At 37.5% G+C, this 23,217-nt stretch overlaps 1 protein-coding gene across 2 annotated transcripts; it reads right to left on the reverse strand.

The window, feature by feature from the left end:
* Window positions 1-410: 410 nt before the first annotated feature.
* On the reverse strand, window positions 411-12,985 carry LOC136277450 (melanocyte-stimulating hormone receptor-like). Of its 2 annotated transcripts, none has more exons than XM_066159563.1 (3): window positions 12,858-12,985; window positions 11,517-11,603; window positions 411-1,447 (listed from the first exon to the last, which is right to left on the reverse strand). In XM_066159563.1, the coding sequence occupies exon 3, from the start codon at window positions 1,356-1,358 to the stop codon at window positions 411-413; it is 948 nt and encodes a 315-aa protein (XP_066015660.1). In that variant the 5' UTR covers window positions 1,359-1,447; window positions 11,517-11,603; window positions 12,858-12,985. The 2 variants fall into 2 exon arrangements, with proteins under 2 accessions (XP_066015660.1, XP_066015659.1); XM_066159562.1 differs by lacking the exon at window positions 12,858-12,985 and adding an exon at window positions 11,695-11,889.
* Window positions 12,986-23,217: the final 10,232 nt, after the last annotated feature.

Here is a 23,217-nt window from a genome sequence, read left to right on the forward strand (position 1 = left end):
CTTTATTCACTTTTCTAACTTCTACGATATCTCCCATTCACTATTTAGCTTTTCTCTTTCAAGGCTGAAACATATTCCCATCAAAAACAGTTCATTTCGTTCAATTCTCATACATCGTGCGCATATAATCAGGAGTAGTTTAGTCTAGAGTAGTGCGTTGTTGTTCTATGGCTCATTAGATCAATTTTAAAAACATGGAATGAGCAGAAAACGGCCTTAGGATTTGGCAAGAAAGCACGCAGCGAGTTCGACAATGGTACTGTGTTTTTATGTGATATTTATTAGCATAATTAGGCAAACACTAAAGCATCTAAAACACAGTAGATGCTGAAAAATCGTGTTTGTTTCATTCGATATTCTTTTCTTTTCCTTTCAAATTACGGCTTATTAACGACCCCTAGAAAATATATCTAAGTCCATGGAAAGCAAAGTGCTTGTCGGATTGTCTGCTTTACTGCTTGTCTCACTTCTCTGATTCTCCAGCAGTAAAGGAACGGGTTCAAAGTGGAGTTAAAATATACTAAAATGGATGCAATTACATCAATAACGACTAAACGAGAAGAATAGGTTTTGCTATGATTGATAACAACCAGTATTATAAATTTTGGTACATAACAAACAGCCAATGCTAACTGCACCCACAGTGCACTGCTTACTACCTTCCTGTATCTTTCCATGTTCAGAGCAGTTTCTTGGCTCGGCTGTTGTTGAACATGATCTTGTACTTGAGCCTGATGATGTCTAAGAGTGCGAAATATCTTTGTGTACGAGGCAATTGAGATCACTGAGCATAACGCTATACCTATAATACTATACCAACGGATTATTCGAGAGTGTGAAATGGAAATTGATCCAGCGCCGACGGGTAAGATCCAAAACGTAGCTGCAATGATGTAAGTGCGCTTTAAAGTTACTATTTGTCTGTATCTTATTCCCAACAACAGAGCGAGAAGTCTGTCCACGCTTATGGCCGTCAACGTAAACAAAGACACTCCACATAATGCATAGCTTGATATGTCGATTGCTTTCACTGCATGTCGACAAAGACTCCAGTGTTTGTGAACTACGGACATCCAATAAGTAGCAGCGAGAGGCTGGGTAGAAAGACCAACCAACAGATCAGTTGTTGCCAGACAACGATACAAGAGTTTGGACGGTGCATGGAGGGAAGATTCCTTGTTAAGGGCAACAAGAATTAGAAAATTCCCAAGAAATGCTGTGATGGAGAGGAAAATGTTAAGTACTGAGAAATAAATCGATTGTTGTTGTAACCCAACTAACAAGGAGGAGGAGCATAGCGATACTTCATATGTTTCCGTCTGTGTTCCACCCTCTGTTGAGTTTGTCGTTGCAATCATGGTGCAGCTCTTAGAACGGTTTTTCTCCTTTCGCTACGGTTCTTCGGAACTGCTGGGAACACGGGATAATACTTCTTCACAGCAACCACCTAGCCAAAAAACAGTGAAATCTTATTTTTCTCTATATCATCCACGCTAAAAACCTCCTCAATGCATCCAACTTATATTAAATTGGTTGAACGAACTGGCAGTCGAGACAATTAGTTAACAATACATAGAGACCTTTCTTGAAATTTGGAGGATGTGCCTTGCATCAATCAACCTCCCAACCCCATATGGTGTCCATCTGGTCGATAGATTTCATGCAAGAACGCATTTTAAATAAGAGCTGGTAAAAGTTTTAAGGTTAAGGACAACCGTTAGTTCCACATTGGAAAAAAAATATATATATATATATAATAATAATAATAATAATAATAATAATAATAAAACAAAACAAAACATACAAACTTTTCCGTAGATGAATATATAAAAAATGCCCCGGAACGGTAAATCTAAATTGATTTTGAGGATATTTGGCGATCCGCAAAATTACGTTCCCCGCTGAAAAATCGCGTTGAATAAAACACTGCGAAAGTTTGTTATTTTCAGCCAAATTAGAAACTACAAAAGGGAATCAATTGCAAGTATCCAGAGCACATTCTTTGTTTTAGGACCTACTCGGAGCATCTATCGACAAATCGCCCACCGGCTTTTTACTTCCTGTTTGTTAAACTATAGAGAAGATGGCAAACGGGAATAATAAAACTCAAATTATTTCCTTCCTTCATTCCTTTCTGTCCTGCCAGTAGAGCATCCCCCCTCCGGCTGATGTTTCACTGATGAAACTAGTAGTCATGTAGAAACGGACCTAATCTTTTTCGTACAAAGCATAGACTTTCTCCATCCGCAAAAATAAAAACTCCCACGAAATGATCACGCCACACGAAAAACAGTCTTGAAATAAATTCAGAAACAATTATCATTCCGAACACGTTTAACTGACAACTAAAATTAATCTAGGACCTTTGATATCAAGAAATTTGAGGAAAATGTTTGACGTTTCGTTTCGTTATTTGAAAATATCCCGCAATTATTTTCTCTTGCTGTCGCAACTGATCAGAATTTATAAAAAGAACCATCATCCCTAATTTCTCTCAGTCTCATTCGAACGGTCGCTGGTTGTGATCTTAAATTATTCTCTTGCATTGTCTCCGTTTTTAATTTTCTGTATCTCATCAACTCTAAAATCTTCCTGAGTGCATCCTACTCGTTTTAAATTGGTTGAGGGAACTGTTAACCGAGACTATTACATATTAATACATGTAAACCTTTCTTGGAATTTGGAGGGTATGCCTTGCATAAATCAACCCCCTAAAAGGTGTCCCTCGGGCTGATAAATTTTATTCAAGAATGCATTTTAAATAAGAGCTAATAAAACTCTCAAGGATGAAGACATCTGTTAGTTTGTTATTTTTTGATAAACCTCTCTGTAGATACAAAAATAAGAATTGGCCCGGAACGGTATACCTGAATTAATTTTCAGGATATTTGTCGATCCGCAAAACGACGTTCCCGCTGAAAAATCGCATTCAATAAAAAATTGCGAAAGTCTGTTATCTTTTGCCAAATTATAAGCTACAAAAGTGAATGAATTGCAAGTATCCAGAGTACATTCTTTGTCCTCGGACACACTCGAAAAATCTATCGACCAATCGCCTACCAGTTGTTTACCTCCTCTTTGTAAAACTATGGTGAAGACGGAAGAAGGAAAAAATTAAAAAAATAAATTATCTATTCCCTTCCTTTTTGACCCTTCGGTAGAACATTTGCCCTCAGCCTGATGTTTCACTGACGAAACTGTCCGTCATGTAGAGACGTACTGAATGTTTTTCCCACAAAGCACAAATTGTTTCCATCCGCAAATATAAATCTCTCGCAAAATGTTCATGCCACACGAAAAATAGTCTTGAATTAAATTGAAAACAGTTATAATTCCGAAAACATTTAACTGACAACTGAAAGATTAATCTATGGCCGTATATATCAAGAAATTTGAATTTGAAATTAACGTTTCGTTTCGTTTCGTTATTTGAAAACATCCCTCAGTTATTTTCTCTTCTTGTCGCATCTGATCAGAATTTATAAAAGGAACAATAACAGGTGAAAACTGCTACTTAATTAAACCATCACACTCTTAAACAGCCATTTTAATGTTTATTCAATATTCCATCCTCCATAATTTCTCTCAGTCTTATTCCAACGGCAGCTAGTTGTGATCTTAAACTCTTTTCTTTGCATCCTAATTTTAAAGTACTCGATAGTTATCGCATTTAACTGACAATTGAAAATTAATCTATGGACGTAGATGTCAAGAAATTTTTAAAAATAAAGTTTTGTTTTTTTTTTGTTATTTAAAAACATGCTTAATTGAGAATCAGAATTTACAAAGGACCATGAAAGGTGCAAAACTAAACTAACTGACGAATCCGAACATATCAATTTATTCAAAATTATTCGGTGGACTTAGATTCCTAGTAATTTCAGACAATATCTCATTGATATCTCGTTATTGAAAAACATCTACAAGCTAGTTTCTCTTCCTTTCGCTTCAAGAACCTGAAGGAATTGCACCTGGTAATAAATGTAAAGTAACTAAACCAACAAACCGTCGATTTAAATTTCCATCTTTATAAACTTTCCTAACATCTACAATATCTCGCATTCGCTATTTACCGTGTCTCTCTCAAGGCTGAGATATCAGCCTTGAGAGATCAGCATAAATAGGCAAACATTAAGGCATCTAAAACACAGCAGATGCTGAAAAATTATTTTTGTTTCATGCTATCTTTTTTTCTCAGTCCCTTCAAATTACGCCTGATTAATGCAAGTTTGACTATTCCGTGAAATTATATCTAACTCCGTGGAAAGCAAAATGCTTGTCGGATTGTCTGCTTTACTGCTTTTCTCACTTCTCTGACTCTCCAGCAGTAAAGAAACGGGTTCAAAGTGGAATTGGAATATAATATAATACATGTAATTCCATCGATGACGACTACATGTAAAGAATAAGTTTTTCTACAATTGATCTTAAGCAGCGTCAAAATTTTGGTACATAACAAACAGCTAATGCTAACTGCACCCACAGTGCACTGTTTGCTGCCTTCCTGTATCTTGCCATGTTCAGAGCAGTTGTTTGGCTCGGCTGTTGTTGAACATGATCTTGTACTCGAGCCTGATGATGTCTAAGAGTGCGAAAAATCTTTGTGTACGAGGCGATTGAGATCACCGAGCATGACGGTACAAAAATAATAGTACACTAAATAACTATTCGATTATGTGAAATGTAAAATGATCCAGCGCCGACGGATAAAATCCAAAAAAGTAGCTGTAATGATACATGTGCGCTTTAAAGTTACTATTTGTCTGTTTCTTATTCCCAACAACAGAGCGAGAAGTCTATCCACGCTTATGGCCGTCAACGTCCACAAAGACACCCCACATAACGCATCGCTTGATATGAAGGCTGCGTCCTTTGCGTATCGACAAAGACTCCATTCTTCGTAAACCAAGGTTTAAGTTGCAGCGAGAGGCTGGCTTACGAGACCAACCAACAGATCAGTTGTTGCCAAACAACGATACAAGTTTAAAATGGTGGATGAAGGGAAGTTTCCTTGTTAAGGGCAACAAGGATGAAGGAATTCCCAAGAAATGCTGTGATGGAGAGGAAAATGTTAACTGCTGAGAATTAAATACATTGTTTTTGTTGTAACCCAGCTATCAAGGAGGGAGAGCATAGCAATACTAGATATGCTTCAGTCTGTGTTCAACCCTCTGTTGAGTTTGTCGTCGAAATCATAGTGCAGCACTTAGAACGGTTTTCCTCCCTTCGGTACGGTTTTTGGAATTACTGAGAAAGCGGCATAATACTTCTTCACAGCAACCACCTGGCCATGAAACAGTTAAATCTTATTTTTCTTTATATCAATCACGCTAAAAACTTCCTCAATACATCCTACTTGTTTTAAATTGGTTGAACGAACGGTCAGTCCAGACAATTAGATAACAATACATATACACCTTTCTTGAAATTTAGAGGGTGTGCCTGACATCAATTAAGCCCCCAAACCCATTTGCTGTCAATCTGGTCGATATATTTCACTTAAGAACGCATTTTAAATAAGAGCTGATAAAAATTTTAAGGTTAAAGACAACTGTTAGTTTAATATTAAAAGAAAAAACCTTTCTGTAGATAAACACATAGAAATTGCTCCGGAACGGTATACCTACATTGATTTTGAGGATAATTGTCGATCTGCAAAATTACATTCCCTCTGAAAAATCGGGATCTATAAAACATTGCGAAAGTCTGTTATCTTCAGCCAAATGATAATCTACAGAAGTGAATCAATTGCAAGTATCCAGAGCACATTCTGTGTTTTCCCACTTAATCGGAACATCTATCGACTAATGGCCTACCGGCTTTTTACCTTCTCTTTGTAAAACTATACAGAAGTTGGAATATTGAAAAACAAAAACAAAAAGAAAAAAAGGAAATAATAAAAAATGCAAATTATCTATTTCCTTCCTTCCTTCCTTTCTGTCCTTTCAGTTGAATATCCACCCTCAGGCTGATGAAACTGTCAGTCATATAGAGACTGAGATTATTTTTTTCCCTACATAGCACGAATTGTCTCCATCCGCAAAAATAAAACTCCCGCAAAATGTTCATGCCACGCGAAAAACATTCTTAAAATAAATTCAAAACAGTTATAATTCCGAACACAATTAACTGACAGCTTAAAATTAATGTTTGGCCGTAGATATCAAGAAATTTGAAAAAAAATATGTTTGACGTTTCGTTTCGTTATTTGAAAATATCCCGCATTTATTTTCTCTTCTTGTCGCATCTGATCAGAATTTATAACAGGAACCATAGCAGGTGCAAAATGTTACTTAACTAAACTATCACACCCTTGGAAAGCCATCTCAATATTCCTTCATTAATCCATCCTCTTTAATTTCTCTGTCTTATTCGAACGGCAGCTGGTTGGGATCTTAAATTCTTTTCTTACATTGCCTTCGTTTGTTTAAATTTAAAGTTTCTCAATCAAACGCTGAAAAGCCGAAATTGATCGATATATGGTTATGAATTTCCAAAATGCATCGGAAGTTTGATTCATACTTTGAAGTAAAATACTGGATGGAAGACATGCCTATTAAAATGTCAAATATTACAATATTCAAGAAATTATTATTTTCTTTTTTTTGGAATTTGCATCTCTCTGTTTTTGAGTCACTCAAAAAAATATTTTGGGCTTTTTAGTGATCGGCAAATAAGGACCTTTCATTGCAGTCACAATTATTTAAAAATAAATTTTAATTGCAAATTTAAACTAAAATCATTTAACTAAAGTTCTCGCTTCTTTTGCAAACATATAATAACACGAGAAAATACCCATATTTAAATTACGTATTTTTTTTCTTCTGCGATATAACTTGATGTGTACCGACCATTCGTTTCGAATTTTCCTTTCATATGTTTAACATGTGTCGCTTTTATCTTTTTTTTTTGCACTTAAAAGTTTCTTTCGGACAAACGATGTATCCTCAAAGGAAACCTATCTTAGAAACCGCAACGGTCAATTTCCGGCGTTCTTAAGACTACATAGACAATAGAACCTCTATTTTCAGTCACCCCGTTGTATTCTGTCAGCGACGACTGACCCCCCCCCCATCCCCCTGCCCCTCCCCCTCTTAGTTCTGCATTGGAACTCATAAGATTCTCCAAAATCTTCCTCAGATTCTCCTAGATCTTAGAATAAATTTTAGAATTTCACGCATCTGGAATCAGAAAGACATTTGTTTCCGCAAATCATTAATGATCCCCAGTTGCAAAACAAAAACTCCCACCGTAATCTTTGCATATTACACGGAAATACCTCTGAGATAAAAGTCACAACCGTTGAAATCTCCGAACACATCAATTTATTCCAAATTATTCGGTGGACTTAGATTCCTAGTAATTTTAGACAATATCTCATTGATATCTCGTTATTGAAAAGCATCTACAAGCTAGTTTCTCTTCCTTTCGCCTCTGACAAGAACCTGAAGGAACTGCAACAGTTAATAAATGTAAAGTAACTAAACCAACAAACCATCCAATTTTCATCTTTATAAACTTTCCCAATTTCTACAATATCTCGCATTCGCTATTTACCGTGTCTCTCTCAAGGCTGAGATATATTCCCATCTAAAAGAGTTAATTTCGTTCAATTCTTATAAATCGTGCACTTATAATCAGGAGCAGTTCAGTGCACAATCGCGCGTAGTTATTATGTGGTTCACTACATCAATATTAAAACATGAAAAAAATCAGTAGATAGCCTTAGTATTTGACATGAAAAAAAGCAGCGAGTTCGCAGAGGCCCTGCCATATAGTATGTCGGAGGAAAGTCAAACAGATAGCACCTCTCGGCATCTGGGTGATGTTAATTATGCCCGTTTCAATTTGTCTTTTAGCCGACGGGGTTAGATTTTTAAACAATGGTACGGTGTTTTTATTTGGTATTTATCAACATAAATAGGCAAACATTAAAGCATTTAGAAAGCAGCAGATGCTGACTGGAAAAATCGTGTTTATTTCATTCTATCTTTTTTTTCTCTGTCCCTTCAAATTACGCCTGATTAATGCAAGTCTGACAACTGCGAGAAATTGTATCCAACTCCATGCAAAGCAAAATGCTCGTCGAATTGTCTGCTTTACTGCTTGTCCCACTTGTTCGACTCTCCAGCAGTAAAGAAACGGGCTCAAAGTGGACTTTAAATGTGTTATAATACATGTAATCCCATCGATGACGACTACATTTGAAGAATAAGTTTTTTCTATAATTGATCATAAATACCGTTATAAATTCTGGTACATTAAAAAACAACTAATGGTAACTGCACCCACAGTGCACTATTTACTGCCTTCCTATATCTTGCCATGTTCAGTGCATTTGGTTAGATTGGCTGTTGTTGATCATGATCTTGTACCTGAGCCTGACAATGTCTGAGAGTGCAAAGTATCTTTGTATACGAGGCGATTAAGATCACTGAGCATGACGGTATAACTATAATACTACACCCAATGGTAATTCAAGTATGTGAAATGTAAAATGATGCAGTGGCGACGGATAAAATCCAAAACGTACCTATTATGATACATGTGCGCTTTAAAGTTACTATTTGTCTGTATCCTATTCCCAACAACAGAGCGAGAGGTGTCCACGCTTATGGCCGCCAACGTCAACAAAGACACGGAACGTAATGCATAGGTTGATATGAAGGCCGCGTCCCTTGCATGTCGACAAAGACTCTAGCGTTCGTGAACCAAGGGTATTCAATAAGTAGCAGCAAGATGCTGGGTAACAAGACCAACCAACATATCAGTTGTTGCCAGACAACGATATAAGAGTTTCGATGGTGGATGAAGGAAGTTTCCTTGTTAAGGGCAACAAGGATTAGAAAATTTCCAAGAAATGCTGTGACGGAGAGGAAAATGTGAACTGCTGAGAAAGAGTTCCATTGTTGTTGTAACCCAACTACAACTCGTTCGAACGGCAGCTGGTTCTGATCTTAAATTATTTTCTAGATTTCCTCTTGCGAACGCTGATAAGCCAAAATTGATCGATATAAGGTTACGAATTGCCAAAATGGATCGTGTGATATCGGTCATTGTTAAAACTGTCTTTGTTTTGATGCTACTTTTCGACATAGGAAAAGTATGTCAGACAAAAATATTCACCAAAAAATAGATATTTCTTTGCCAGCTTCAATAATGACAGGGGATTAAGTTTAGATGATAAAACAAAGGATTATGTTAATAAAATTACCGTAGGTCTAGTACATTCGTTATATGAGGTCACACAACTGGCGTCATATTCATGGTGAAAATTTGCATATTTGAGCGGTCGAACGAAAAAAATTATTTCTCGAAAACTAAAATAAATTTTTACAAAAAAAACTATGCCAAAATTATTAGAACATATTGGGCTACAAAATATGAAAGTAGGAGGGAAAACAAATTTGGGTGACTTGTCGCTGTTTGCTTGATGCATGCTGACATTAGCTCTTAATTTTTTCTTTATTTTTTATTTTTTGAAATATGCACTTTTCTGTTTTCGAGCCACTCAGAAAAAATTATTTTGGGCTTTCGAGTGATCGGCAAATAAGGACCATTCATTGCAGTCCGAATTATTTGGAACGATAAATTTAATTCTCAATTTAAACTCTACTTATTCAGCTAAAGGTCTTGCTTCTTTTCCCGACATATAATAACACGAGAAAATATCCCATGGTTAAATTCCGTATTTCTCTTTCTCCTGCAATATAATGTGATGTGTACCGACCATTCGTTTCGAATTTCCCTTTTAATACTTCAATATGCGTCAGTTCTATCTTATTTTTTTCTTGCCCTTCAAAGTTTCTTTCGGACAAACGATTTATCCTCAAATAAAGCCATAAATTTCCCGCATTTTTAAGACTACATAAACAATAGAACTCTATGGGCGGCCGTCACCATCAAAAATACAAAGATGTTAAATAGATCAGCAAATACAAAGCTGGTCTACAGATCAGGTGCAGGACAGCATAGCTAAAAAGGAATGGCATGGCCAAATTATGGACGGTTTAGTTTTCCTTCATGAATCAAAACACCCCTAACATGAATAATTTAGCCAAATGATAAACAGTCTAGTTGCCCATGTCGAGTTGGAACATTAAATTATGAAATGGACTAGCTCAATTACGAATAGCTTAGCACTCATTTACAATACAGTACACAAACGGTGTACCGTGAATGAAAGTGATCCTCGCAGTAATGTGCACTACTTGTGCAGTAGTGAAAATAAGGCCTGAAAAAAATTCAGGCCTGTACGGGATTTGAACCCATGACCTCTGCGATACCGGTGCTGAGCTAACAAGCCAACTGGGAGCTGATCATGATGTCGGTTCCAAATAAATCCGTGAAGTGATGAATAAGCGGTTAAGAATATATGAAAGTCATATATTTGAACTGCAGATAAAGACGTGAATGAAAGTGATCCTCGCAGTAATGTGCACTACTTGGGCAGTAGTGAAGATAAGGCCTGAAAAGGGATCACTTTCATTCACGTCTTTGTCCGCAGTTCAAATATATGACTTTCATATGTTCTTAACCGCAGTTCAAATATATGACTTTCATATATTCTTAACCGTTTAAACGGTGTACCGTTGCGTGAAATGGCTCAGGGTAATGTCGAGTAGCACAGCGTACGCACAAGCGGTAAGCATTGCGTCAATTTGCTCAGCGTAATGTAGAATGGTATAGCGTACACACAGATGGTGTAGCGTTGCGTGAAATGGCTCAGCGAAATGTCGAATGGTACAGCGTACACACAAACAGTGTAGCGTTGCGTGACATGGGTCAGCGTAATTTCGAATGGTACAGCGTACACACAAATGGTGTAGCGTTGCGTCAAATGGCTCAGCATGGTGTAGAATGGTACAGCGTACATGCAAACAGTGTAGCGTTGCGTGAAATGGCTCGGCGTAATGTCGCATGGTACAACGTACACGTCTTTGCAGAACATCAGACGCTCTAGCTAAACATTTAAGAGAGTGTCTCTGTAAGAGCGGTCCGGTCGATTTTGCTTGAGACACGGATTTCGCTAGTTTCTCGTGTGTTGTAAGACATTCATATACCTATACTAAAACCACAATCAGTTTGATCGGATCTCTTTATTTTTCAGAGTTTTACGGAAATTAAATTTCACTCGGGCGAAGGCTTGTCGTGACACTTTTCAAGACTTTAATTTCATACAACTTTGGAGGACAATTTAAAAAAAAAACTACGGAACTCAGCAAAAGACAAATACCACAGCCATGTATGTTAACTCTATCTTATCTATCGAGGCGACTTTCGTAAACATCGCGTGTCAATCAAGGAAACAGGAAGACTTGAATGACACCTTATCGGTTCGCCTAAATCAAACACGCCAAAACCGATCAAATTCAAGGTAAATTTTTGAAAAAGTGAGGCGTTCTTAACTGATCCAACTAACATAGCTAGGAAGTAGGTGCCATAGAAAAGATAACTACAGAAAAAAAACTTTGCGGCCCGACCTTTACGAGAACTTTATAACTCCGTGAACTTACCTAATTTTCGGCAATCTCCAAGTTTGGCCGCCATTTTGAGGGACTTGTCAACATGAAGCGTAACCGATATAAATCAAGCAGGTAAATCTAAAACCGTCAGAAATATATAAGAAAGCAATTCAAATGAACTTTACTTTAAATTCAAGCGGCAAAATTTGAAATTGTTCGTGAAACTTACAATCCTCATGCGACCATTTCTTTCAAATATTCAAACACTACAACTAGTGTTCGAATTCCCCTCGCCGATTCCACCGCAAGAAATAACCTGTGCCACCCAAGCTTCGACTCGAACATGAAGTACGAATCAAGTAACATAACTGCTTCATCTTCGCGGCAATATCACGCTGGTATTTTGATTTTCCGATCGACAAGAACGGTGATCAAGAATCGATCGGTTTGTTTACCTGGTAAACGTGACCGCTGACCAGCCGCTAAGTGAAAACAGCATAGCGCGGGGTGGGGTGGTTGGCGGGCTTATCGTCATAAGATATTCGAATGCATGCTCAAAAAGCTCTAGGACTATCAGTCTAAACATTGAAGGCATGCTTTGTGGTACAGACAACTTTTATTTTATTCTCATAACTTTCTCCTCTAAATTAGAACTGGTATTAATTAATAGAGTTATCAATATATTTTTAATCGGGTACCCGTATAACCTTTTTGCTTTTTTGTCATCAGTGGTATAAAATAAAATGTCTTTTCCACCAGAACCTTTTATTTATGCCCCATTGCACGGAATGAACACTATACTTAGAGTGTTTGCGCTAAGTAATTTTTTCTGTTCCCAAGAATGTATGCAAAGTGATAGAGATTTGATTCATTCCGCTGACACGTTCTTTTAAGTTCTGGCGGGTGCAGGTTTTTTCTATTAAAAGTCGCGCGTGCAACACACCGGAATTGAAAATTCGTCGTAAAATTGCACGAACCTTAGAATGAGTTTAAGCAACTTTGACTTCTGGCGAGATAAAGAGGATGGTTCAAAGGACCCCTTGAGATTTTTTTCAGGACTGTAACTGAGATTTGTTAATAACTATGATAATCGTCATCATTAGCGGACGGTGCTTTTTGCCCATTGTTGTCATCATTATCGTTATCACGCCGGAGGAAGTATAAAGCCGGCATGTCGCCTTACCTAGCTACACAGAAAACTGTTCTCTCTTTTGCTCCCCTTGGATCCTGGAAACTGTTACTATTAAGACGATCAACAAGAAAGCCTTTATAATTATAGAAACTTTTGATTAACAGAATGTAGGAAAAAAATCGGTGGGGAGAGTTTTTCGCGTATCTTATAATCTTGAACGATAGTTTTAAATAAAACAAATAACAATTCATTCAATTTACCTTAGTTGTCTCGTGTTTAAAAGTGGCGTTTCTGGGGACCGTAGATTCTTCTCTGATTCTTCTTGTCTCAGCCAAGACTCACTATCATCAACTTTTTTCTTGTGCTTCTTACGGCATGGGACACAGAGAGCTGAGGTAAGTGATTGCAAATTTCTCAGTTAAAGTAAAGCCCAGTAGCATCCATCAGGAATTAAAAACCGACATGCACTGTTTACTTTTATTATTCTTAATCAAATAAGGGGTGTTTTAGTCTGCAAATTTAATCATATAGGTTAATGAGAATCATACAAACTGAGGAAAACTGACCGCAAATAATTGTGAACCGTATGCATGAGTAAGTAGATTGCGTTGGCAGGTGATTTGATCTTCTACAAAAACATCTTATAATATCTTATAATCTTGAACGATAGTTTTAAATAAAACAAATAACAATTCATTCAATTTACCTTAGTTGTCTCGTGTTTAAAAGTGGCGCTTCTGGGGACCGTAGATTCTTCTCTGATTCTTCTTGTCTCAGCCGAGACTCACTATCATCAACTTTTTTCTTGTGCTTCTTACGGCATGGGACACAGAGAGCTGAGGTAAGCGATTGCAAATTTCTCAGTTAAAGTAAAGCCCAGTAGCATCCATCAGGAATTAAAAACCGACATGCACTGTTTACTTGTATTATTCTTAATCAAATAAGGGGTGTTTTAGTCTGCAAATTTAATCATATAGGTTAATGAGAATCATACAAACTGAGGAAAACTGACCGCAAATAATTGTGAACCGTATGCATGAGTAAGTAGATTGCGTTGTCAGGTGATTTGATCTTCTACAAAAACATTATTGATTATCAACCGAGCAACTTTGTACATATTTCCATCTGTGATGAAAAGCACTTACACATAGATCTATTTTTTTTCAACGTGATGTGTACTTAAGTACCCTTTATCTAATAAAGAATTTCTTCTCTTTTCGAGCAGATATGTCACGTGACAAAAATAGATAACAGAAAATGTTACTGAAGACCACCTGATTCAACTGGAATAATAACTCTAAACAGCTTTTGAACGTCCTGAGACATATGCAAGGTAATTACATCTCTGCCTTGGATACGCTTCCTGACACTATCTTGATCAGGATACTGACGTGTTACCTTTGCACTTCTCCAAAACTTCCCCAGAGTGTAGCGATGCCTATAGCAAATCCACATTTTTTTGTTTATCCTCCTGAGCGAGGTGAAATAGGCCAATCCTTGCCAAGATTAGCTCATTTTCCCTTAAAAACCTCTTTAGACAGGTGGCAGCTTATCAAATGATGAGGTTTAGAGCAGCTTTAAACCCAGTATGAAAGGAAGTGCAGAGTTGCAGCTATTTACTTTTGCTTATTCAGGATTTTTCATTTTTTTCATCTTTTCCACCTGCTTTTTAACCAGCAAGAGACAAATCTAAAACAAATCATGATTAAAAAAATCCCTTTTATACACTTCAGGAAGGTTGGGTGCGTTAACTTTGAGTTTTCATGGCTCCTTGTAAAACCTTTGTTCTGATCAGTTCATGATCAGCATTCAGACAGTCGTACCAAACCACTTAAGCCACACGATGAACCAAAGTTTTTTCCATCTTTGCTATTCAAAAAGCAGTCCTGAGACATAATAAACGTCTCGCTTGTGAACGACTTCTTCCTGTACATGTAATTGTTTCCAACGCGATACAAGTTCGGTAGATCTAAAGGAACTCATTATAACTTTGTATATTCGATACGATTTCAATTTCCGCGTCAAAGGAGAAGCCTACTGTAATTCGTGAGTGGTCAGTGGTTACACTCGTGATGTAAAGAATGGGTTTGTGACTTTCTCACTCAATTGAAAGACTCGCGTCACTCTTATGAAATGGTTGAACGGAATACAGACTTCGAGTATTCTCTTATTTTTCTTAAAGATAGTGAGGTCACGCGTATCCTGTGAGCATGGTGAATCCGCGATACGCGAGACTCGTATCTCGCGTCTTCGCCGCTCCACGCTCTCAGAGTTGGGCAAAGACAAGACACGTTATTTCCGGTGCGATACAAGAGGTTCAATGGTTATCTCGATTATCTAAACACATTTATTTACGTGGTAAAGATTTGTTTTTAAATCTATGAACTGATGCTAGTCCTATTTGGAACGAAATGTATTTAAGGAGAAAGTTATGAGAATAAAATAAAAGTTGTCTGTACCACAAAGCATGCCTTCAATGTTTAGACTGATAGTCCTAGAGCTTTTTGAGCATGCATTCGAATATCTTATGACGATAAGCCCGCCAACCACCCCACCCCGCGCTATGCTGTTTTCACTTAGCGGCTGGTCAGCGGTCACGTTTACCAGGTAAACAAACCGATCGATTCTTGATCACCGTTCTTGTCGATCGGAAAATCAAAATACCAGCGTGATATTGCCGCGAAGATGAAGCAGTTATGTTACTTGATTCGTACTTCATGTTCGAGTCGAAGCTTGGGTGGCACAGGTTATTTCTTGCGGTGGAATCGGCGAGGGGAATTCGAACACTAGTTGTAGTGTTTGAATATTTGAAAGAAATGGTCGCATGAGGATTGTAAGTTTCACGAACAATTTCAAATTTTGCCGCTTGAATTTAAAGTAAAGTTCATTTGAATTGCTTTCTTATATATTTCTGACGGTTTTAGATTTACCTGCTTGATTTATATCGGTTACGCTTCATGTTGACAAGTCCCTCAAAATGGCGGCCAAACTTGGAGATTGCCGAAAATTAGGTAAGTTCACGGAGTTATAAAGTTCTCGTAAAGGTCGGGCCGCAAAGTTTTTTTTCTGTAGTTATCTTTTCTATGGCACCTACTTCCTAGCTATGTTAGTTGGATCAGTTAAGAACGCCTCACTTTTTCAAAAATTTACCTTGAATTTGATCGGTTTTGGCGTGTTTGATTTAAGCGAACCGATAAGGTGTCATTCAAGTCTTCCTGTTTCCTTGATTGACACGTGATGTTTACGAAAGTCGCCTCGATAGATAAGATAGAGTTAACATACATGGCTGTGATATTTGTCTTTTGCTGAGTTCCGTAGTTTTTTTTAAATTGTCCTCCAAAGTTGTATGAAATTAAAGTCTTGAAAAGTGTCACGACAAGCCTTCGCCCGAGTGAAATTTAATTTCCGTAAAACTCTGAAAAATAAAGAGATCCGATCAAACTGATCGTGGTTTTAGTATAGGTACATGAATGTCTTACAACACACGAGAAACGAGCGAAATCCGTGTCTCAAGCAAAATCGACCGGACCGCTCTTACAGAGACACTCTCTTAATTGCTTAGCATTACATGAAATAATTCGATGTTGTGGCGAATCGTCGAGCTTGTTTATGGCGTGACGTGAAGACAATCTCGCAGAAACCACCAAAAATACAAACCGCAAATAGTAAAGCGATCTGCTGGGGGGGCATGACATCATTGAATGTGAAGACTATCGCGAAACTATCACATGGTGTATTCGCTGTAGTTTCTACCACAGTTTGCAAGGTTGGTGATTCTGAATATGTTTATAGTATTAAGTAGAGTTATGACGTGAATTAAATGCCGATTGTGGAGCTCTTTTTTTTTTTTTTTTTTTTTTTTTGGACTCACGCTTACCTTCAATGAGAGTTCAACTTCAAAGACTCTTTGAACATTGCAGGAGTACGTGAGAAGTTGGATTTTGTGTGTACCTGGGACGCCATGGTAAGAGAACTGATATCCTTGATCTGTTTAGAAATTTTTCAATCAAAGTGATATCGGAATGCTTTAATTGGTGTGCCAGACGATAAAACCAACTCGGAAAATAGGTCGCTTTGGCAAGGACAAGCAAGACTGGAAAGCCGTTCGAGTATTTGCAATGGATTTTAGTAAAACATTTGACCGTGTCAATCATGAACTCCTGTTATCTAAGCTTAGGCAGTCGCCATTGAATCCCCTTATTGTGAACTGGTATTTAAGCTTTCTCGAGAAACGCCAGCAGCGAGTAGTTTATAATGGTTTTGAGGGACAGTGGCGTGAGGTTAATAGGGGTACGACACAAGGTAGTGTCAGTGGGCCATATCTTTTTAACGTGTTTATTAATGACTTGGAGATCAATCTAGAAGGTCGCCCAGCCTTGTTTAAATATGCTGATGATTCTACAATTATCGTCCCTTTTTGGGGAAACGGTCTGTGTCGCACTGACTTGGTGGATCAGTTTCTTAGCTGGTCCAGCCGCAATCGCAGTGCATGCAATCCAACAAAATGCAAGGAGATTATTTTCCGTAAGAAAGGTTTCAGTCAGGACATCGCGCCAGTTAGTAATATACTGCAGTGTGCTGAGTTATCCATATTAGGTGTTACCTTCCAACAAAATTGTAAATACAGTAGTCGAGTGCGCGCGAAGGTAATTAAGGCGAACAAGTCATTATTCGTATTAGGATCCTTACGTAGGGAAGGAATGTCTCAGGAGGAAGTAGATCACCTTTTTAACGCAATAGTTTTACCAAATTTTTCTTACGCTCTGCCGGTTTATGGTGCCTCAGATTCTGACCTTTCTGTAATACAGAATTTTTTAGACCGGTGTATGAAAAGAAAGTTTATGTCCAAGAATGTAAATATCAGGGATTTGCTAGAGAAGGCGGAGAAGACACTCTACAAAAAAAGATCGAATGACCCCGAATGCCCGTACTTCCAGTTTTTACCTGAGGAAAAGAACATGAGGTACAATCTTAGAAATACGTCAGTCTCTGTCCCGAGAATCTACACTGACAGGTTTAAGAACGTTTTTAGAATAATTTTTAAATATGATATGTAAATAGTTTATATTGTAACTTAGGATATGTGATTTTATCTTAAAAAATAAAGATTATTATTATTATTATTAGTATTATTATTATTAGTATTATTAATACTACATGTTTGATAGACGCTTTCATGAACGACAACGCATAAATGCAATATCGGCCGGGAAAAGAAAAAAGGAGAAACTGACCGAATTGGCTCTGCTTTACTGCAAGGCGAAGTGAAGACTCTTCATGATAGCGACTACACCATGTGATGGTTTCGCGACAGTCTTGACATTCGATGATGTCATGTCCCCCAGCAAATCGCTGTTCTATTTGCGGTTGTACTTTTGGTGGTTTTGGCGAGATAGCCTTCACGTCACACCACAAGCGAGCTCTACGATTAGAAAAATTTCATGTAATGCTAAGCAATTGAATGTTCAACTAGAGCGTCTGATGTTCTACAAAGACGTGTGTACGCTGTACCATTCGACATTACGCTGCACCATCCGACATTACGCTGAGCCATTTCACACAACGCTACACCATTTATGTGTACGCTGTACCAATCGACGTTACGCTGAGCCATTTCACGCAACGCTACATTGTTTTTATGTACGCTGTACCATTCGACATTACGCCGAGCCATTTCACGCAACGCTAAACCATTTGTGTGTACGCCGTACCATTCCACATTACGCTGAGCTATTTAACGCAACGCTACACCACTTGTATGTACGCTGTACCATTCGACATTACGCTGAATTATTTCACGCAACGCTACACGGTTTGTGCGCAAGTTGTGCTACCCGGCATTACCCTGAGCCATTTCCCGCAACGCTACACCGTTTGTGTACTATACTGCAAATGAATACTAAGCTATTCGTAATTAAGCTAGTCAATTTCATGATTTCGTGTTCCAACTCGACATGGGCAACTAGACCGTTTATCATTGGCTAAATTATTCTTTTTTAGGGTATATCTCTTTGATGTCTCGTTATTGAAAAACATCTACAAGCTATTTTCTCTTCCTTTCGCATCTAACAAGGACCTGAAGGTAAGGCAACAGGTGATTTCCCGCGTTTTTAAGACTACATAAACAATAGAACCCTTATTCCATATGATGCCCCAAAAGTCTTCCTCAGATTCTACTTGATTCTCTTAATTCTTAGAATAAATTTTACGCATCTGGAATCGGAGAGACATTTGTTCCGCAAAGCATAAATTATCTACAGTTGAATGACAAAAACCTCCACCGCAATATTTGCATATTGTACGGAAATACTCTCAGATAAAAGTCACAACCGTTAAAATCTCCAAGTAATTAAACCAACACATCGTTCATCCAATGTTCATCTTTATTAACTTTCCTAACTACTAAAATATCTCCCATTCGCTATTTACTCTTTCTCTTTCAAGGCTGAAACATATTCCCATCTAAAACAGTTCATTTCAATTCTCGTGCGCTTATAATCAGGAGTAGTTTAGTCTACAATAGTGTATTGTTATAATATGGCTCATTAGATCAATTTTAAAAAAACATGGAGTGAGCAGAATACAGCCTTTAGGTTAGTATTTGGCTGGATGGATAATGTTGGTTCTGCCTTTCAATTTTTTTTTTTTTTTTTTTTGCTGACAGGTTAGATTACTAAACAACGGGTCTATGTTTTTATCTGATATTTATCAGCATAATTAGGCAAAACCTAAAGCATCCAAAACAACATACTAACAGCTGAAATATCGTGTTTGTTTCAGTCGATGTTCTTTTTTCTTTCCCTTCAGATTATGCCTGATTAACGACTCAGAGAAATTACATCTAAGTCCATGGAAAGCACAGTGCTCGCCGGATTGTCTGCTTTACTGCTTGTCTCCCTTCTCTGACTTTCCAGCAGTAAAGAAACGGGTTCAAAGTGGAGTTAAAATACATTAATATATTTGTAATTCCATCAATAACGATTACATGTGAAGAATCAGTTTTTATAGAGGTGATCACAAGCAGCATTATGAATTTTGATACATAACAAACAACTAATGCTACCTGTACCCACCTTTGTAAAACGATAGAGAAGACGACGGAAAAAGGAACAAAAAAAGAAATCAAATTATCTATTTCCTTCCTTTCTGTACCTTCAGCAGAACATCCGCCCTCAGGCTGATGTTTTACTGATGAAACTGTCAGTCATTTGGAGACGGCTTAATTTTTTGCCTAAAAAGTACAAACTGTCTCCATTCGCAAAAATAAAACACCCGTAAAATGTTTATACCACACACATGAAAGACAGTCTTGAAATAAATTGGAAGCAGTACAGTACATAATTCTGAACACATTTAACAGACTACTGAAAATTAGATTAACCTAGATTTCAATCAATTTTTAAAAAATGGTTGACATTTCATTTCGTTATTTGAAAACATCCCCCGACTATTTTCTCTTCTTGGCGCATCTGGTCATAATTTCTAAAAGGAACCATGGCAGGTGCAAAATGTCACTTAATTAAACCATCACAACCTTAGAAAACCATTTCAGTATTTATTGATTATTCCATCCTTCGTAATTTCTCTCAGTATCATTCGAGCGGCAGCTGGTTGTGATCTTAAATTATTTTCTTACATTGTCCTTACTTTTTTTAAATTTAAAGTTCCTCTAGTGAACGCTGAGAAGCCAAAATTGATCGATGTATGTTTACGAATTGCCAAAATGGATCGATTAGTCTAAGTCATTAAAGCCTTTAATACTGGACAGCAGACATGCTTATTGAAATGTCAAAATATTGGAATATTCTAAACATCTTCCTAAAATAAAATTTACGGATATGAAATCGGAGAAGTATTTGTTCCCGCAAAGCATAAATGATCGCCCATTGTATAACGGAAACTCCCACCGCGATCTTTGCATATTACACGGAAAAACCACTGAGATAAAAGTCAAAACCGTTATAATCTCCGAACATATAAAATTATGAAAATCATCAAGGTCGGTGGACTTAGATCCCAACAAACCGCCCATCCAATTTTCATCTTTATCAACTTTCCCAACTTCTAAAATATCTCTCATTCACTATTTACTATTTCTCTTTCAAGGCTAAAACAGTTCATTTCGTTTAATTCTTATAAATTGTGCGCTTATAGTGGGGGACCTCCCGTATCTTTATGCCCCTTTACCTCCCGACCCCCACCCTTTATCGTGAGGATATTTCTTCTTATACGAGACTTTGCTACTTTCACAAAAAGCGAACAAGGTCAAGTGAATTACTAATGAAAATTATGGACACGGGAAAACCACGAACTATAACACCGCGAATATCCTCTGACATCAGTAAAGGGCAGTCCGCATTATAAATATGTCTTAATATAGGATTCATTTTAGTCTTTGATCGCATGATTGAGGAAACCATCAGTTTCTCAAATTAAACAGTACTGAAAAATCTTAATCATCGAGGTTGAAAAGCATTGTACAAAACCATAAAGTTTTAAAGAAAGCAATTTAACGGTGGAGATATGAAGCATGCGTTCAACGGAAAAGTACGCTCATACTATGTTTGTGATAACAGTGAATTTAAGTAAGTTTCAGTTCCTCGTTAGCGCGCAGCGTCATGACTTATCTTATACGAGACTCTACACTTTAACAGAAAAAGAAACAGATTACGGCCCTTGGAAAAATAAGTACCGTAGAACCCGCCGCTAGTATCTAAAGATTTAAGTGAAGGGTATCTCGACCATGAAACGCTTGTGTACCAATAGAATTCGAATCTAGCGCGATCTCTAAATCGTTCGTTCAACCCACCTCAAACAGAGTCAAGTTAATGGCTAATGTAGATCATAGCCACCGGAAAACCACATAATGAAGCACCACGGATTTCCTTCAGCGGGGGCAGTCCACAACATAAATATAGGTCTAATTTTAGTTTTATGATCATCAATTTCTCAAATTGAACGATACTCAATAACCTTAGTTAATAAGGATAACTTATTCGGTATAAAGCCATAGAGATTTGAAAAAGTCGCCGAAGAACTGTGGTGGCCATTGAGTCGCGCCATCAACCGCTTTAGTGAAGGGCTAACGCTCCAAACGAAACATAACTACATATTGCAAACACAAAGCTCAAAAAAGCAGCTACTGTGCTTTGCCATAGGACCCTTACCTCTCTACAGTTATTAAATAACTAAAGCTTATAAAAACTGAGTGACTAGAAAAGATTTTCAATCGCACTTACCAAGATGTTAACGATGCAGCTGATACTTTGAAAATGAAACAACAAAATGAACGAATTAGTTTTCTCAACCTTCCGAACTTCCGCCCTCACAGTGTTTTGGGTATTCCCCTACCCCCTCTTGGCTTATCGAAATGAAGAGGAAAACTTTTAATTAAAGAATTTTTTTGTGCTCGTATGCCTGTCAATCGGGTCCTATTTGAGTTGAAATTTTCAACAGTTGGTGGTCATATGATAAAATGCTTTTTGACTGAATTTGGTGGGGCCGAACGGTCATGAAGCAAGGACCTCGCTGCGCTCGGTTCGTAAGTCCTGACCTCGAGCCAAATATTTTGCCCTCTCGCCCTCCCACTCAATCACTAAATACACAGTATTTCGCGGGTTTTGTACATCGCACATTTATCACTCATGATGTAATTAAACATGAAAAACGAAAAGTGTTATTCTTTTTTGAATAGGGAACGTCAGGCTTTAGTGTTTACGTCTTTTAAATGTTTGATTTTTACCATAAGATATATCACAGTACAACCTAAGTAAGCTTCTCTCTTGAAACGGTAAGCTATCTTTGCGTGATAATCGACTGATTGTCTTCGTGAGTTTTCATTTTCTAGCAGCAGTAATTTTCATGATCGAAACCAAAATTGCTAAAATGCTGAGTGACTGTATTTCGGTTTGGCACGTCACACTTTTATAACTAATGATGGATCTTAGAATCCAAAATTTAAACATCTTACTCTGTTTAACCGAAATGTCAGGCTTCAGTGTTCATCCCTTTTGGACCGGTTGGATTTGAATCACGAGATCGAGAATACAACTAAAGCTTCTGTCTTCAAACAGTTAGTTATCTGTGCGTGAAAATTGACCCATTATATTCATGAAATTTTCATTTCCTCGGACTGGGTGGATCGGGTAATTTGCTCGAAAATAACCACATTACTGGTCTTACCTTTGAAGGCGTTGATTCAGTGACTGAAATATAGCAAAAAGTAGATGAAATAAGAGAGAGTAGCCTGACTTCCAGTAATAACCAATAGCGTAAAACTATAGAGAAGATGGAAGAAGAAATAATGAAAATTCAAATTATTTATTTCCTTCCTTCCTTCCATTCTGTCTTTTCAGTAGAACATCCGCCCTTATCACACTCTTAGAAAGCCATATCAATATTTATTGATTATTCCATCCTCCTTAATTTCTTTCAGGGTCATTCGAAGGGCAGCTTTTTGTGATCTTAAATTCTTTGGTTACATTGTCCTCGTTTTTATTAATTTAAAGTCCCTCTGGCGAACGCTGAGAAGCCAAAATTGATCGATTTATAGTCACGGATTGACAAAATGGATCGAAGTCATCGTTGAGTCTTTAAAGCTTTTAATACTGGATGGTGGAT

This window comes from Pocillopora verrucosa, chromosome 12 (assembly GCF_036669915.1).
Source record: "Pocillopora verrucosa isolate sample1 chromosome 12, ASM3666991v2, whole genome shotgun sequence".
NCBI classification, from domain to species: domain Eukaryota; kingdom Metazoa; phylum Cnidaria; class Anthozoa; order Scleractinia; family Pocilloporidae; genus Pocillopora; species Pocillopora verrucosa.

Bases quoted from the DNA above. Each gene is read 5' to 3' on its own strand.
- LOC136277450 (XM_066159563.1), bottom strand. From the start codon at position 1,358: ATGATTGCAACGACAAACTCAACAGAGGGTGGAACACAGACGGAAACA.